The 17,891-nt window shown below is 54.4% G+C and overlaps 1 protein-coding gene across 2 annotated transcripts in view; it reads left to right on the top strand.

Annotated features, from left to right (window-relative positions):
- Nucleotides 1–1,268: 1,268 nt before the first annotated feature.
- The window catches only part of GAS7 (growth arrest specific 7), a 203,445-nt gene continuing 186,822 nt past the window's right edge, over nt 1,269–17,891 (top strand). Inside the window, exon 1 of one of the 2 annotated variants that reach the window (XM_021694760.2) lies at nt 1,269–1,690. In XM_021694760.2, coding sequence (XP_021550435.1) covers nt 1,508–1,690 — 183 coding nt within the window. In that variant the 5' untranslated portion in view covers nt 1,269–1,507. The remainder of the gene's footprint in view (nt 1,691–17,891) is intronic. The other variant, XM_021694759.2, reaches the window with a different exon arrangement.

Here is a 17,891-nt window from a genome sequence, read left to right as displayed (position 1 = left end):
CTTGTAGCCCAGCCCACCCTTAAGGCAAGATCTTAAGGCGCTTGTAGCCCAGCCAGACTGGTTTTGTAAGGGAGGTATCCAGGCAAACACCATGAGAGATGAGGCTAGGGGAGGTATTGTAGAGAGTCTGAAGAGCACAGGCTGAGAAGTCTGTACTTAATTTAATAGGCAACAGGGAGCCAAGGAAGATTACTGAGCAGGATCTAAGGGGAGGCCATTTGAAGCATGCAGAGAGATTAAAGGGTCCAGCTATTTACAGCTTAGGAAATAAGACTTGAAGTTTTCCTTTAGAGTAGGCTAACGAAGACATTCACTTTCTTTTACTTCTAAAGCCTCGGTTCAAGGTCGTTTCTTCGGCATCCAGGTCCTCTGGTCCCTGGAGAGCAGGCACCCGTCCAGATGATCTTTGTAGGTACCTGGCTCACGGCATGGAAGGTGTGGCAGCCCCCCACGGTTTGTTGACTGAGTAAATGAGTGCAGACCTCTAGAGCCTGGCCGGCCTGGACTGCAGGAGGACTGGTACCTGGGGACCGGCCTCCCCTTTGCATGCAAAGCGGTGGGGGCTGTTCCTCTCACCTCCCCCCCCCCCCCCCCCCATTTATCCTCATCGGCCTGCTCCCAACTCCGTCTCCTCCCCGCTCGGTCCCTCCAGCGTAACGCACAGCCACCCGGCCTCCCGGCTCTGGCGCCAGGCTTCAAACCTGTCCTTCACCCATTGTTCAGTTTCCGGTGAGTGAAGTTCAACCCCAGGTTCGAGCCCGACAGTGGCGGCCACAGACACATTCCCTCGCAGGCACCCCGGAGGAGGCGCCCGCCGCCCGCCCGCCGCCACCAGACCCACAAAGCCCGCACAGAAGGGCGTTTCTGTTCCAGCGACTTTCGGAGGCGGGGGTGTGAGCGCCGAGACCCCTCCCCAGCGACCTGCCCCCTCGGCGAGGGAGCGCCCAGCCCTCGGCGGGCGTGGCCGCCCTGGTCCAGCCCCCGTCCCGCCCCCTCGCCTCCGCGCGAGTCCCCGCTCGGCCACCCGGCCGCCAGCCCCTCTCCGCGGACGCCCGGCCGCTCCCTCGCCGCTGAGCCGGGCCCCCGGCGATGCTCCGGATCCCACCTCCACCCGGAGCTGCGCATTTCCGCGCGCCCGGGCGGCCCCGGCTCCGGCCGGCCCTCGCGGCCGCAGCCCGCGCTCCGCGTCCCCGGGAAGTTGTCTCCGGAGCCCGCGGCGTCTGGGTCTCCTCCCCCTGAGCCCCGCCCCCCAGCCCAGAGCTGGATCTGCTAGCTGCCGGGCCCGGGGGCGTCGCCGCTTGCTCCACGAAGCCTGCGAGTCTCCGCTGCCCTGCGCGGAGCGCGCGTCCCCCGCCTGGCGGCGGACCCCTCGCGCACCCCCGAGACGGCGCGCGCCCAGAGCGCGGGAGCCCGGAGCGCCGGGCGCCTGGGACCCCGCGGAGCCGCTGCCCAGCCCGCGGGGCTCGGCAGGGATGCAGGCTGCGCTGTGAGCCCGGGCGCCAAGGCCATGTCCGGCGCCCGCTGCCGGACCCTGTACCCGTTCTCCGGGGAACGGCACGGCCAGGGGCTGCGCTTCGCCGCGGGCGAGCTGATCACGCTGCTGCAGGTCCCGGACGGCGGCTGGTGGGAAGGCGAGAAGGAGGACGGGCTCCGCGGCTGGTTCCCGGCGAGCTACGTGCAGTTGCTGGAGGTAAGGGGCGAGGGCCGGGGGCCGGAAGACCCGGGGCTGCGCTGCTCGGCGCGCCCGCGTACCTGTTGCCCGCACCGGGGATGCCGGAGCCGCCCCTGTCCCAGGGGCGCCGCGGGGCCGGCGGGGGACAGCCGCTGCGCGCCCGACCCTGCGCGCGGCGGAGGCAGCGGGCGCCCCTCCGGGCTGGGCAGCGCGGGGATCGCCCCCGGAGCGGCCCCCCGTGCCGGGCCTCCCGAGCACATCGTGGCCGCTCTGAGGAAGGAGAACTTGTTGCCTGTGTGAGCTCTGGAGCCGGCGGGCGCGCTCCAGGCGGTGGCAGGGGCCGGCCGAGGGCTGAGGAGTCCGGCGGTCTAGGGAAGACGCGCCGAAGATCGGGATTGGAAAAAAAGTGGCATCGATCGGGCCCCGGAGCCCGGAGCCTGCCGACCCGTGGACGGTCTTGCTGCCCCGGGTCAGGCTGCCTGGCCGCCTCGGAGCCGCCCACTTGCTGGTCAGCTGAGTCTGGCTGGCCACCAGCCCGAGCCGCCCGCCCGATCCAGGGGTGCCGTAGCGCCCCTCCCCTGGTCCAGCTTCCCCAGGCTAAGGTCCAGAGCCTAAGAGTGGCCTGTTCCTGGGGTTCTGGCCTGCCCCCAGGACTGCACAGGACCTGCTGAGCCAAGTCGGCTGGCTGTTTATTGTCTGGGTGACAGTTGGGAGGCCTCCCTGTCCTCTGATCGCTGAGCTCATGGTCACAGCCGGAGTGGGCTCCGAAGTTTCAAAAGTCCGTGGGGGCGGGGGAGGGTGGAGGAGTGACCTCGTAGGACATCCCCTTTCGTAAAAAGCTGCCCAACCCCAGGATCGTTGTACAGACTTCAATGGGCGGTTTACCCACAACTGTGTTAGCTATATATCAAACGTTCTGCAGAAACACCTCCCAAATCACCGAGGCTGAATTTATTTATAATTTGACCCCTGACCTACTTCACAAAGAACAGAGTAGCAAGTTTCGAGAGAAATTGCTGGGTGGGACTCAAAGAAAAAGAAAAAAAAAAGATAGAAAGAAAAAAAGAAGGATAGATGGATGGGGCTAAGTGATTATGGGTGAGTTTGCTGAGAAATATCCTATGGAAATAGTACCAGAATGAGAGCCTGGCCTCCTAGAGGTACAAAATCCCCCCTAAATGGGTTACTAGCATTCGAGCAAAATTTAGGCTGCAAGAGATTTCGTGGCCTGGCAAAAGAGTAGGTTCCTGAACCCTCGTGGTTCTGTGTTTTGAGAAACGTGCGTGCGTCGGACAGGCTCAGGTGTGTCCCTCAGCGTCCCCGGTTCCTTTCCCGGGATTCAGATGTGCAAGAAAGCAAGTGTATCGCTTCTTAGGAGGACCTGCAGCCTCCTGGTTTCTGGCTCAGGAGCCGTGGGAGAGACTCCTGTTTCAGTCTCTGGTGGCCACACTTTTTCCAGGAAATCCTGATGTGGAAATTTGGCAGTTGGCTGTCTGTCCGGTGAGGAGCATCCCTGGCTGGATGCAGCCAGCTGTGTTTTGGGTGGGGGCGAGGCTGGTGGGTTGGTAGGCTGTGTTCGCAAGAGGGGACAGGCTCTGCTTTTTCCTCTGGGAAAGGGAGGGTGAACCAGACCCAGGAGACAAGCAGAGTGATCCTCTGGGACAGTCTTGGGTAGATCAGTCACCGGCCTGTGGCGAGTACAAGCTTAGGAGATCTTCGGTGCTTAGTGAGGGGCTTTCAGACCAACTCCCAAAGGTGACGTGCTCCCGAAGGGCCCATCTGTGGGAGCCCTACCGCTGGGAGGGGCTTCCATTTCTTGAGCACCTACTAGGCGCCGGGTCCCCTGACCGCTCTGTGAAGGGGAAGGCACCATCCCCATCTCCCAGGCAAGCTTGAGAGCTGAAGGCAGTTGCCCCAGGGGTAATGCTTGCATATTGGCTCAGCGGCTCAGATGGCTGAACGTTACCCTCTGTGACTGCATCTGTTTTAAGTACGGCAGCGTGGGCTCAAGTGCTAAAAGGCAAGTGAGGGAAAGGTCTGGATCCTTGTGGCGAAGGGCAGGTGCGGCCCTCCAGGTCAGCGTGCCGGTGACCGCATCCCGAAGGGGAGGCTAGGCTGCACACGGGGGCTGTGTTGAAAGCCCTGCTCCTTCCCACCTGCAGCATCTCTCCTGCTGACCCTGAAGGTTGCTTTCACAGGAAGGCTGCTGGCTTTCCCGCGGGTGGAGGCCGGGCTGGGCCTGAGCCCTGGGACTTTTCAGGGTCAAGGTAGGTGCAGTTTCCAGAGGCAGGATCGGGAGATTGGAGATCAGGCCCTCTGTGTCTGGGAGCCTCGTCGGTGAGCAGGCTGGACGCGCAGGCTGAGGGCCGGAGGATATGTGGGTAGGGTCCCTTGGAATGGGGTGAGTCCTCAAAGCCAGACTGGGTCAGGCAACAATGCAGAGCTCCCAAGGGAGTCGCTGGTGGTGGGCTGGCCGGCCAGTTTATGAAATCAGGAGTCTGGAGAAGCAGCGGCCGGGTGTTCGTCAAGGCTAGAAGTTGTTGCAGCACCCAGGAAGCTGGACAAGGGGCCTGGATGTGGACAAGCTCATGGGCGGTGGGCCAGCAGGTGCCTGGCCCTGAGCCTGCTGGGGGCGTGGAGATCAGAAGGCCAGGGGAGCAGTTGGGGAGACAGGTCCTGACAGAATGGACGGCACCAGCCTCCTGGGGGAGGAGTGCAATGGTAGGGGGCACAGCTGGGTGCTGCAGACCTCTGGCTCCCTGGTGGAAAGAGTGATACCGAGAAGCCCCATCTCGGCGGAAGGGTGCTACCGGTCGAGAGCAGGGTATGCAAAATGGACACTCCCTGAGGATTTCTTTTTCGTTTGTATGAAGAAAGGGGAACTGAGAGGCCCTGGCTTTGCCAGAAGCATACCCCACGGAGGGGAGCTGGGAGCTAACTCTTGACAGGGCTGAGAGGTCTGCCTTGGAGGCCAGCCAACCCCCGGGGAGGGGCCGGCTCGGGGAGATTCTGGTTCTGGCTCCCTGGGGGGGAATCTGTTGGGTCAGGCCTCCAAGGAAATGGTAGAAGGGTACAGCATATCCTTGGCTTCCAGAAAGCGGCCTCCAGGAAACCGTGAGCCCAAGGGGGAGAAGGGGGGGGTGGGACCCTGGTGGGGCCAAGGGCTGGCCGCAAGGGTCTGGGCTCCTCAGGGGATGCTGGAGCTTCCCAGAGGAGGAGAGCAGCACCAGGAGGAGGGAACCCCATGGCTGGGCAGGTCCGCTGGGTGGAGGGCCAGGAATTCCCGGTGAGCTGCTCTTAACCTTGAATGGAGAAAAGAAATTTGGGACCTGGAAGATACTGGAAGATACTGGAAGGCATCCGCAGAACCCCCCCCCCCCCCGAGCTTTTGGGAAATAATAATTCTGGGGGTAAATAAGATTGGAATGCAAACACAACAGAGCTTTCCTTGACTGAGGTGCTGTTCTTAGAAGCCACCATCTGGCTGTGGGGTGTAGACCTCAGAGGCGCTAACAGTGGGACCCTGTTTGCCAGCAGAACTGGGAGGCTGCAGGGGGTCACCCTTGAACCCGGTCTCCTTCTCTGCACCTTCTGTTCTCCCATTTTGGGTTCACGTGATGTGCTGCCGGAACCTTCAAGGTGTGGCTGTGAGAGAGAGTTGCGGAGCTGGGGAGCTGGGCTGGGCTGTGGATAATTGAGGAACGATGATGGTTCATCTATTCCTGTGGAACAGGCCACCCCAAGACTTCGTGTTGCAAAACACCCATTTCCTATTACCTCACACGTCGCTGTGGGTCGACGGGCTCCGCTGGGTCGTTCTTCCGTTGGTCTGTCTGGGCGTCTGTCATGCATTTGCAGTCAGATGATGGCGGGGGCTGGGGTCCCCGAGGCAGAGCTGGCCTGGAATTCCAAAATGGTGTCTTCACTCCCATGTCTGGTGCCTTGGTGTTCTTCCAAGGGGGCCTTTCTCTCTGCATGGCGTCTTATCCTCCAGGGCCCTTCCACATGGCCTTCCTCTTTAGCAGGGAGTTCGAGACTTTCCACGGTGGCTGGCTTCCAGGAATGCAAAGTGCAAATTGCCAGGCCTCCTTGAGGCTTGGGCTCAGAATTGGCACATCCCTTCTGGCCCATTTTATTGGCAAAGTGAGTCACAAGACCAGTTGGGATTCTGTGTGGGAGGAAGGTGCCTACAGGTGTGGATACAGGTGTGGAAACAGGTGCATCGCGGGCCCTTTTGCAGAAGGGTAGGCAGAACACATCTGGGACAGGGATCCATTAGAGAGGAAACTGTGTTACCCCAGACTGACGAGAGAGAGAGACAGCCCCCAGAGGGAGGTAAAGTGCAGGGGACTTGGCTGTTGTTCTGCTAGAAAATTCTCCATTGCCATCCTCAGAGGAGATTCTCTCTCTCTCTCTTTCTCTCTCTCTTTTTTTAAGATGCCGGGGATTTCTTCATAAAGGCCACCTGATCAATGTTGCAGCCAAATTTGAAACCAGATTTTCCTGTCCCTAAAGCCTGGGTCTGTCCACTGGGCCATTGGCATGGCAGGCCAGCCTTTTTGGGTGGGTGGTGGGGGGGGGGGGCTCTTTGGTGCTGGTAATTAATAGACACAGTGTATCCGAGCTGCCTGACACCTAGTAGCTGCTTGCTACGTTGCCCAAATTGATTTTAATCCCCGACTTTTCAGTTCTGGAACGTGAGAATTACCTAAGGTGGGTGTGACCTTGTCCCTCACAGCAGGATTTTTTTTTAAGGCAGTTTTCAGCTCTGTTCACAAAGCGGTAACGAGGGAGGGCTGGGGGCGCCCAGAGGATGTGACCGTGACCGAAGAGACCCAACAGGCTTTCTGCCATCGCCACTAAGTCATTGTGCCCTTTGATTTGGGGGCCGCGGCCCCCAACAGCTCCTGCTGTTTGAAAATCTACCTTCAGCTCACCCCTCTGCCCGCCTCTGCTCGGGAGAGCCTCCCCCTGTCGGCTGCTGTGCCCATCTCTGGTCAAGTGGCCACTCCCCAGGACTTCAAAGCGGTGGGCAGGGCTTACGGATTCTATGGATTCAGGGCATCTTCACAAAAGTTCCCTTAGCAACAAGTCGGCAGGAATCCCTGACATGTGTTCACCACCACGTGAATCCCTGCTGCCCATTACCACCTAGGAACGTGAATGAGATGCTGACCTTCCTGGGCTCTCCCAGCCTGGGAAAAAAGCCAGCTCTCATCCGACGGTCTGACTGACCTCATTTGAGAGCACAGGTGCTGGGACCCCACTTGCCCGGAGGAAGGAGAGGGTTGGTAGACCAGGAAGCCCTGTACCCCTGTGCGGCCACTTCGGGGGACGTGGTTTCTCAGCAGTTGGCTCCCTGATTACTCGTGGTGGCGAGGCAGCTTACGACAGGCTTTCTAACAGAATGCCAGGACTGATCCCCCACCCCGCCTTCTACTTGATTGCAAAATTAGTGTATTCCTCTCTCCCTGCAGTGGTGAGACTTGTGGGTGGTGTTGACGCCTGTGGAGAGAAGTAGAAAGGGTGGCCGGCGGGGGGTCTGGCTTGTCCTTTGCTGGGATCAGAGCACACGGTGATCGCGTGGAGGGACTAAGTGCAACAGGTGTATGGACTTGTGAGGGGTTTTTGTGGGTTCCTGAGGACTAACTGCCTCCTCCCTGCGCGCTTCATGTCTCCCCTGTCTCCCATCTGATAAAGATGTATGTGTGGTTTTTTTTTTTTGTTTTTTGTTTTTTTTTAGATTTTATTTATTTATTTGACAGAGAGAGAGAACAAGCAGGGGGAGCTGCAGAGGGAGAGGGAGAAGCAGGCTCCCTGCTCAGCACGGAGCTTGATACGGGACTCGAACCCAGGACCCTGAGATCAAGACCTGAGCCGAAGACAGACGCTTCACCGACTGAGCCTCCCAGGCGCCCCTAACCTTCTCTTCTGTTCGTTCAGTTAGCGAGGCTTGTCTGCTCTCCCTTAGAAACATTTCTCAGAGACTTCTCCTCCTTCACGCGCTGGCATCCTTTTTCTGTCAAGGGCTAGGAAACATTTTTGGTTTTGCGGGCCAAGAGGCAAAGTGGAGTTACAGCTGCGTTGCTGGGATTTGCCGAGTGCCAGAAGCAGTGAGAAGCCATGAAAGTGCCCCATATGGGCTCTGTCACAGCTACTCAGCTCTGCTGTTGGAGTGCGAAGCCGCCATAGATGATCCGAGAACCAATGGGTGTGGTTGAGTTCCAATAAAACTTTATTTATAGATACCGAGATTTCACTTTGTTACAGTTTTCTTGGGCCCTAGCGGTGTTCTTCTTCTTTGGCTTTGTTTTCAACCCTTTAAAGATGTAAAAGGTGTCCTTAGCTTATGGGCTATATGTAGTTTAGAAGTTCAGAAGTCGATCACTCATTCATTTCAACAAACCCTGAGTGTCTAGGATGGGCTGTGAGCTCTTTGGTTAAGTGCTGGGGGGAAGGTAGTGACAGACACAGAAGAGAAGCTTACACTTAGCTGGGGAGAAGGTACACTAGAAAAAAATAAGTTTTAAGTACCGTGGGGCCAATAAAACAGGGGACTGTGGTGGAGTGGGGTGTGGGATGCAGGAGGGGGTTCGATAAGACCGTCAGGGAAGCTTCTCTGAGGAGGTGATACCTGAGCAGAGATCTGGATGATGCAGAGCCATGTGAGTATCTGGGGAGAAGTGATTTGAGGCAGAGGGCACCACGAATGCAAATAACCTTCAAGAGGGGTATATGTGTGATACATTTGCGAGACCCAGAATATTCTAGAAAGCAGTGAGCAGGGGCAAGAGAGGTGGGGATGTGACAGAGAGGCAGGATATCTAGATATTTGTTGTTGTACCCACTGCCCTCCTCACTATATATACATATATTTGTATATAAAACTTTATTTTTCTATAAGAGGCTATAATATTCTGCACAGTAGAAGAAATGTACTGTGAAATAATTTGGGATTTCTTGCTCTTTCCCCCAGCTTTGCATTTCTGGGGTATCAACACTCCCACCCTGGCTGACTTCAAGCTTCTAAAGGTTTTTAAAAATAGGGCCCATTGTGTTCCCTCTCTCGCTGTATCTCTCTCTGTCAAATAAATAAATAAAATCTTAAAAAAAAAAAAGAGCCCATTTGACATACGACCTTGTGTAAGGTTAAGGCGGTCAACATGCTAATCTGATTTCTATATGGCAACATGATTGCCCTCGTAGAGATTCGTTGCGGCACATTGCATAATTATCCCTTCTTTTTTGTAGTTGGTGGATAGTTCTCCAAGTGCCGCAGAAAGCCCGTGGTTTGATGGCAGGGGAGGGCGCGCTCTGATTTGTTTTGGCAAGCTCATCTGGGCTGTGGTGTGGAGACCGGCCGTGAAGAGGGTAGGAAGGTGGCAGTGGAGATGGTGAGAAGTGGGTGGATCTGGAGTATATTGTACAGATCGAGTCAAAAGCACTTGCTGGTGGGTTGACTCTGGGGTGGGGCTCACCTCTTGCAGGTTGGTGGTGATACCCTTTTCCTACTGTCTTCTCCTTATCTGTGAATCGTCCGTCCATTCTGCCACCAGAGACCTCTTCCTTAAAAACGAGGCAAAGGCAAATACGAATCGGGAAAAAGTTAATATCCTTAATGCAGAAAGTGCTCTTATAAATTATGAAAACAAAAACAAAGGATCACATCCATATGAGAATGGGCAAAGACCTTGGGTGGTCACTTGATAATAAACGATAGGCAAAGTCATCAGCGTATTCAGTCTCCCTAGTAATCAAAGAATGGGAAGCCATGTCCATACCCAACATGGGGCTCGAACTCATGATCCCGAGATCAAGAGCTGCATGCTCTTCCAGCTGGACCACCCAGGTGCCCCAAAGAGTGGCACATTTTTAAAAAGATACTTGCTTTAATGAAAACTGTCAAAATTAAAAAAGAATGAGCATTGGCAAGGAATGGTGTAGGAAAATTGTCCTAGGCTCCCTGAAGGGTATTTTTTTTTTTTTTAAGATTTTATTTATTTATTTGTCAGAGGGAGAGAGCGCAAGAAGGGAGAGCGGCAGGCAGAGGGAGAAGCAGGCTCCCCACTGAACAAGGAGCCTGACGTGGGACTCAATCCCCAGACCCTGGGATCATGACCTGAGCCGAAGGCAGATGCCCAACCGACTGAGCCAACCAGGCGTCCCTCCCTGGAGGGTAATTGGGCAATATACTTTAAAAACCTTTACAATATTCATGCCCTCTGATCTAGCAATTCCATTTCTAGAAATTTGGGCTCAGGAAGCATCTGATAGGCAAGCTGTGGGTGCCAGGAATCCCGCGGCAGCACCGTTTCTAATACTCGAGCATAATTTGGCCACAACATTTCCAACCAGGATGAACTGGTTAAAATAAGTCTTACTTGTGCTTAGCACGAGGCCAGATAAGCAGAAGGGGCTCAATAACTATATTGAAGCTGGATTTAAAAAAATAAAGAATTTGGTCAATGATGCTAAATGTTTCGTGGAGTTAGCATACTTCATATCTTGCCTTATGACAAGGCAAAAAGAGATGGTGTGTCCAGGAATGAATTGCTTTTTAAAAGCAGGGACTGTGTGTACCATGCATTCTGTAAGTATCCTTTCGTGGAGAGAACAGGTTGAAGGAATACTTGCTGGCCCAGGGCCACGTTCTTTTAAATATCCTCAGTGATAGCAAATCTTTGTCTTTTGGGGGAGGAGGGGTGGTTTTGATTTCTTTTCTTTTCTTTCTTTCTTTTTTTTTTTTTTTTGGAAACAGCCAAAATTCATTTGGAGCCAAGTCTGGTATATCTGTACGTGTGACTATCTGTCTATCACCTTGTTGCAAAGAGGATTTAAAGCAGCTTACCAAAAAGCATACGGCACAATAAGATAAAAGCATAAATACACAAGGCAATCTGGAAAGGAGAAAATAAGGGAATTGGCAGAGTGAAGTCTGAAGAGCGAAGAGGGTCGTTGAATTAGGTGATGCTGTTTGGGGTTTTTGAGAAGTCCTACCCACTGGTAGTGATGCATCTGAGCATTTCTCAATGGGGAGTCGCAGAAGTGTTCTGAGAAAAATGCGGGCATCGTGGGCTATGTGCTGTATCAGTCAGGATGGGTTAGGATATGCTTCTGTGACAAACAACCGCCTGCGCTCGGTGAGTAAAACAACCTAGGTTTGCTTCCTTCTCAGGCTGCACGTCTGTTGCAAGTTGGTTTGGGGCCATGAGACCCTCCAGGATCCAGGATGAAGGAGCCACCACTGTCTGCAATCTTGCTGGTGATCATGTCAAACAGCATCTGGTCCCTAAAGCTTCTGCCCAGAAGCGACATATGATACTTGTGCTCATACTTCATTGACCAAAGCACACCTAATGTGGTAGGTCGCCGTCCTACCATGTGCTCAGGAGGAAAGGAGCATGCTGAATATATGTGGACATGCTCTTACTCCGGGAGGATGCCCTAGTTTCTACGCTGTCTCAGGCTCAGTATTTTCTGGTCATACCTTCAGCTGTGCTCCTCAAGACTGAATCCAGTGCTTCTAGAGCAAGGTTCTCAAAATGCATTCCCTGGGTCTTGTTGGTTGCAGATCCTGGCTCTGTAGGCCTGCAAGGGGGCCCGAGGTGCTGCGTGTCTGACAAGCTCCCACGGCCGCAGGGTCTTCATCACATTGCAGACCTTATCAGGTGGCCCTAGCTCCTCAGAGCCAGGATGAACTCTTACCGTTCTTGCAAAGCTGCTGTCGCCTTCTCCAAGCTATCCTGCCATCTAGCACTCTGCTGGGCACAGGAATAGATACTTTACCTATGCGTTTTGGACAAATGCGATCATTTCCCGACCCCCAGACTTCCTATGATTTCTTTTTTCTTTGTGGTCAATACATCTGTCACAGTTTCTGGTTCACCAAAACCTAAACATTTATATTTGAGCACCTACTCTGGGTCAGCTGTCCACAGGGCTCCGTGAGCTACAGCCGAGCCAGGGAGCTGAGGTTAGTGGGTCCTCTTTGGGGAGACCTTAGGGATGTGCTGTCCCCTGCAGGGTGACTCTGACAGGTGACCTAAGAGAGTTAAGCCTCACACTTGTTCTGTTGGCATGAAAACGCTTCTGGGTGTTTCGCATCCATGGGTCTGTCTCCCATGCCTTAATCCCTCCTCCCTTCTCGTTTGCTTGTCAGATGCACAGCGAACTCCAGGATTAGTCAACAACAGCAACAAAAAACTAATTAGGTTGTAAAAACTCTTTAGAGATGATATTTTAAAAATTCTACAGCAACGAGCCCTTGTCCTAATTTCATCATGACAGAGGATCCTTATTTTAGCAGCAGCTCAGGGAAGAGTGTCACTGAGCCCATTTGTTTTTGATTCTTAATGCAATTTAGAAATAGAAAGAGGAAGTTTGAGTCTACTGTTCTCATTTAGCAAAAGAAAAAAGAAATTTTTTTTGATAAATAGCTGTAAGCTTTGTTGTGCTCAGAGTGAAAAATAAAACTAAGTTGCGTTGTTGATCACCAAGGACACATTCAACACGGGATCCCGCTAATCTGATACTCCAGTCTCATATTTTCACGTGTTTATTTATTTTTAGAGAGTTTTATTTTTTTTTTTTTAAGCCATTTTGACAGCCAGCGTGGGGCTCGAACTCACAGCCCTGAGATCGAGTCGTGAGTGTTCCACTGACTGAGCCAGCCAGGAACCTCCTCCTATTTTCATATTATAAAGGAGGGTCTGAGTACCTAGAGTTTGTCTTCTGATGTCAGCACATGCTTAGAACCTACCTGTACAACGTCATTTCTGATTCAGTAGGTCTGGGGTCGGGCCTCCAACGCTAGCATTTTCTAACTAGCTCCCAAGTGATGATGGTGGTGTTGGTGTTGTGGGCCACAATTTGAGTAGCAAAGCATTTTTTTCTTAATTTTATTTATTTATTTGACAGAGAGAGACACAGTGAGAGAGGGAACACAAGCAGGGTGAGTGGGAGAGGGAGAAGCAGGCTTCCCGCCGAGCAGGGAGCCTGATGTGGGGCTCGATCCCAGGACCCTGGGATCATGACCTGAGCTGAAGGCAGAAGCCCAACGACTGAGCCACCCAGGCGCCCCAGCATTTTTTTTTTTTTTTAAAGAGTTTATTTATTTATTTGAGAGAGAGAGCGCACAAGCAGGGGAGGGAGAGGGAGAAGCAGACTCCCTGACACACGGGGCTCGTTCCCAGGACCCCGAGATCACGACCTGAGCCGAAGGTAGATGCTCAACCGACTCAGCCACCCCGGTGTCCCGAGTAGCAAAGCATTTGGGTCACCTAAGGGGTCTTTAAGTTTGCCGGTAAGCCGTGATGAAATCCTGGAATGAGATTGGGTTTTGTTTACCTTTGTAAAAGTTTTCTTCTTTTAGTGGATTATAGGCTGCCCAGGGTACTAGAAAGAACACAGTCTTGGGAAGGAGACCCCCTCTTTGAGTCTATGTAATCTGAGGATAGAGAGAGGGAGGTGGTAAAAAGGTGGGATGGGGAGGGTGGGGAGGGTGGTAGCCGGCGTTCCTGTTTGCCCAGAGGGGTCCCTCCCTCACGCGGTGGAGGGGGCGCCCGGGAACGCTTTGTTGGGAGCAGGGCCAGGAGCTGGCTATGGAGGAGGAAAGGCTGGGGAACACTGTGGTGAGTGACATCTCGCAGGGGTATGGCCTCCCTGTCTTGAGGCAGTGTATCAGTTCCCAGGGGTTGCTGGATGCCTGGTGCGGTTTGGTTTGTGGGCTGGAATGTGTGCCCGGCAGCTACCCCCCAGGTGGACCTCCCAGATCACATTCCAGGGCCTGGGGTAGGAGCGCAGGGCCGCCCCCACCCCCCTACCATGGGGACCCTGCAGAATACCGGCCAAGAGTGTGGCAGCTCTGGGTTCAAGTCCTGGCTCAGCCCTTGCTGCCTGTGAGACCCCCAGGCAAGCCGCGGGAGCTTTTTCAGTTTTAGGGGGGCTCCCGTGAGGGTCCAGGAGAGCCTGGGGGAACCCTGGCACCTCGTATACACTCTGTAAATGGAGTTGACATCCCTTGAGCTCTGGGCATCATGCCAAGTTGAATGCCGCCTGCTGGGGGCTCCTGCTGGGGCCATAGCCGGGTGGGAGAAGCCTTTTCCCGTGGGCCCCCCGGAGGTCATAGTGCAAGACTGTTTGGTTGAATGAAGTACTGTGGTCAAGGCCTTTGGGCCGCGGGCGCAGAGCACCCGCCCTGGCGTCTTATTAAATGCAGATTGGCTTTCAGAAGGCCTAGGATGGAGCCTGAGGTTCTGCCTTAGTCACAGGCCCCCAGGGGAGGCTGTTGCTGCTAGTCTTGGGCACATGCTTTGAGTAGCAAGTCTGTCAAGCACTTTTTTCGGAAGGGGGGCGGTTTCAGGACACAGGTCCTACCCGTGCAAGCAAGTAAGCCTGTAGCCGAGGGCCATTTGGAGTTGATTTGGAAACCACCTCCTGATGGTTGATGCTGCTGAGGCTGGGCTAATTAGTGGGAATTGCTTCTTGCCTGGGTCTGATGGGTCTCTGGCCGCCTGAGGCACCCCCCACACCCCCCCCGCCCCCCAAGAGGCCCTTCTTGCAATGAGGGAAAGGCGAATGCAAGACGCAAGACCTCTTGTAGGTTTCTCATTGCCTTTACAATATAATAGGCCTTAGCTTTGTTTACAAGGTCATTCAGGACTGGCCTCGGCGATGTTTTTAAGCTTTTCTTCCCATGGGGGAATGCTACCACTTAATTCTGGGATGCAACCTAGCTTCCTTTTTTGCTGTGTCGTCGTGCAGGCCGGCAGCCTCGCCGCGGTGGGAGCAAGTAACTCCCGAGTACATGAAGTAGGATTGTCACCTTGTATATGAAGGGCAACAAACTTTTATTATTTCCTGCTGGAGAGAGGAAACAGGTGTTGAGGAAATTAACCTCCCTCCAGGCTGATTTGATTCTTGGGGCGCTCCTAGAATCCCAGACTGGGAGTGCCCCTTCAGTTGGTAGTATGTTGGGAGGCAATCAGGTGTCACACTGTTCAGGGCTGAACAGACCTGGGTTTGTTTGGGCGCCTTGATTACCTGACCTTGGACCTCAGTTTCCCTGTCTTTGAAATGGGGATGTGAGCATCGTTGCAAGTTAAAACCGTCTCCTTTGGCGTAAATGCTACTCAGGTGGCGTGGTGTGGACTCCGTATGCGCTGGTGGCCACCACTGTTTCTCGCTTCCCATCCATCACCCAGAGTGCTGGTCATTACTATTTGCTTTTTCTTAGTGAAAGGAACGTCTTGGTCACATTTCTGGCGGTGACCTTGTCTTTCTGGCTGTGACCTTGTCTTTCTGGCTTTTGGTCACTGTCACTTAACTCATTTTATTAAAAAAATTTATTTTATTTTTAATTTTTTTAAAAAGATTTTATTTATTTATTTGACAGAGAGATACACAGCGAGAGAGGGAACACAAGCAGGGGGAGTGGGAGAGAGCCGAGCAGGGAGCCTGATGCGGGGCTCAATCCCAGGACCCTGGGACCATGACCCGAGCTGAAGGCAGACGCCTAACCATTTGAGCCCCCCAGGCACCCCCCCAAATTTTTTTTTTAAATTTATTTATTTGAGAGAGGGAGAGGGAGAAGCAGACTCTCCGCTGAGCAGGGAGCCCGACGTGGGGCTCGATCCCAGGACCCTGGGATCATGACCTGAGCCGAAGGCAGACCCTTAACTATCTGAGCCACCCAGGTGCCCACGGCTGATTTTATCTCTTAGCTCCTCCAAGTCCCTTTTTGCTAGGCCTAGCATCACCAAAGCTGTGCTTTCCCGAGGAATCGTGACCCTTGTAGGAAAGGATCTTCAGCTTTGTCATCGTATGTATTTAGGCCGCAGACTTAAACAGAAATTCTTATTTTGAAATGTCTTCTAAATCCACTCCCATGAGGTCCCTCCCCGGGTACGGCAAACCTTCCTGGGTGTGACCAAGATTGGACTCGTACCTACAGGGTGGTAATTAAGGGGAGTTTCATCCTGGAGCACATGCCAGATTAACCAGCCTGTAAACATGGAAGATTGCGTTAACAGGCCCCCCGAGACCTCGCCCCAACTGGGCAGGTTCCTTCCCAGAGTATGGGTGCCTTTCTCTAATATATTTAAAGTCGGTGTGTTTTGTGACATGGCAGAGGGGACATGGATTCCTTCTTTCAGCTAGCCAGCTGCAAGGTTTGAGTACTGTTGGGGGTTCCTTGAAGGGGCAGAAGGCGACCGCCGTAGTGGGAAACTCTGCTGTGCCCCAGTTCCCGTCTGCCCTGGGCCTAGAATCTGACCCTTCAAGGTGGCCCTTTTGGGGCTTTGTGCTCATCCTTGGTCTCCGGGGAACAGAGGAAAAGGCTTCCCTCTGGGCTCGTAGCAGCCCACCCAGGGGAGAGAGAGGGCATAGTCTTCCTGTGTCTGACCCCCTGCTTTGAAAAGAGGGGGCGATCTTTGGTCTTCAGGATGAAAAATATAGTGGTGTCCGCTTAGCACTCTGGCCCGATGATGAATGCGTGCTGATTGGGAATTTAGGATCAGAGAGACGGTGAGCTGGGATTTGTGGGTGCTCAGGTGGAGAGGAGGCTAGGAGAGGAGACCTGGTCTTTGTGTGCCCCCGAGGAACCCAGTGGTAGGGGTGGCAGCAGAGATCCTGGTAAAGTTCGGAATTGCAGACGGATCTCCTTGGCCTCGCCCAGGAGAAAGTCGCCAGGATGAGAACAGAGCCAGGTTGCTTCCTCATTCCGTGTGTATTTGGTGGGTGGGGAGCCCAGCCTGCGGGGAGATGTCAGATACGGGGCTTGACCAAAACATGGCCAGGCACTCCGGCGGGCCTGGAGAGGCTGCTGTGGCCCGAGTCCTTTGCCCTTGGCCCGGACCATGGCCGCACAAGACAGCTATGCTCGAGCGTGAATGGGAGGCAGGGGAGCCAGACCTTGTCTGAAAGTCCGTTTCCCAGACCTGGGTTCACTGGTGCTGGCTCCTGGAGGTCTTTATGCCAGGGCTACTGTTCTGGCCACATACCCCCTCAGTGGACTCCATCGCTCCCCTTCCTCTTCGGGTGACTCCTCCAGGAAGCCCTCCGGGGTTTTGTGGGACTCGGTTGGAAAAGCCCAATATTGTGTGCCGCCAAACGCTCACGTTCCCCTCTGCCCAGCAGCGTTGCTCTAGAGGGTGCTAAACTCAAGTGCAGCTCTGGTTTGATTCCCAGGGGCTTACCGGGGGCCGGTTGGGGTGCTTTGTTGTTCTAGGTGGCTGGTCCGCTTTATTCTTAGTCTTGGGGAAATGATTTCCCTGGGAAGCAGGAGAAGGTGTAAATTATGCTTCACTGCAAGTCATCGAGACTACATATATATATATATATTCAGCTACACCTGCAAGTCTTGCAAATGAGGACCGATGTGAGATGCAGGGAAGCTGGAGAGGGTTGCCGAGTGGACGCGCACCGCGGGCGTGATTGATAATCACAGAGTCACCTGTCTTTGGGTTTTGCCTGGTTTCTGGGGGGAGGGAGGAGAGGAAGTCGTTCTGGGAGGGGTGGGCGTTCTGGGAGATAAGAAGGTCGGGAGGGAAGTGGTCTGGAGGTGCTGGACCTCCCCCTGGGACTGGGCAAGGTTTCCACAAACCGGATCCTTAGTAAATATTTCTGAGCCGGGAAACCCCAGGGCTGGTGTTTGCATGCTCGCACGGCCATCTGTGATGTCCTCGGAAGCCCGAGTGCTGCCGAATCCCCTCCATCGGCTCTCCGTTGCCCCGAGTGCCAAGGCCCCCCCACAAACGGCACCTGACCTCCCTCCCCAGCCTCTTCGCTTGCTCTCCTGGCACACAACCCTTCGCACCTGCGCCTTTGCAGAGCTGCTGCCTCTGGCCGGAGTCCCTTTGCTCTCAGGCCTGCCCCGGGGCTTGAGCATCTTCATCCAGACCCAAGACAGGGTGGTCATCCTTCCTCTGGCTTCCATGGGGCACGCCGCCCCACCCTTCACTTACCACATCGGGTCGCACTGACTTGCCCTCACTGCACTCTGAGCTCCTCCGGGACAGGACAGTCTCTGGATAAATCTCTGTAACCTCTCCAGCCTGGCGCAGTGCTTGGCCTCGTTGAGGTCTGGCTCAGTAAGCGTTGGATGGCTGGATGCATGGACGGGTGTATGAAGAGGATGAAGAGAGAGCTTACCTTAGAGGACTGGGCGCACCTTGCTCTGATTTTGGCTCATGGCTTAAGCAGTGTTTTTCCAAAAAGGTGT

The sequence above is a fragment of the Neomonachus schauinslandi genome, chromosome 15 (genome assembly GCF_002201575.2).
Source record: "Neomonachus schauinslandi chromosome 15, ASM220157v2, whole genome shotgun sequence".
Lineage (NCBI taxonomy): Eukaryota > Metazoa > Chordata > Mammalia > Carnivora > Phocidae > Neomonachus > Neomonachus schauinslandi.
The sequence above is the reverse complement of the archived record's forward strand: the minus strand, read 5'-3'. Positions and strand labels throughout refer to the sequence as shown.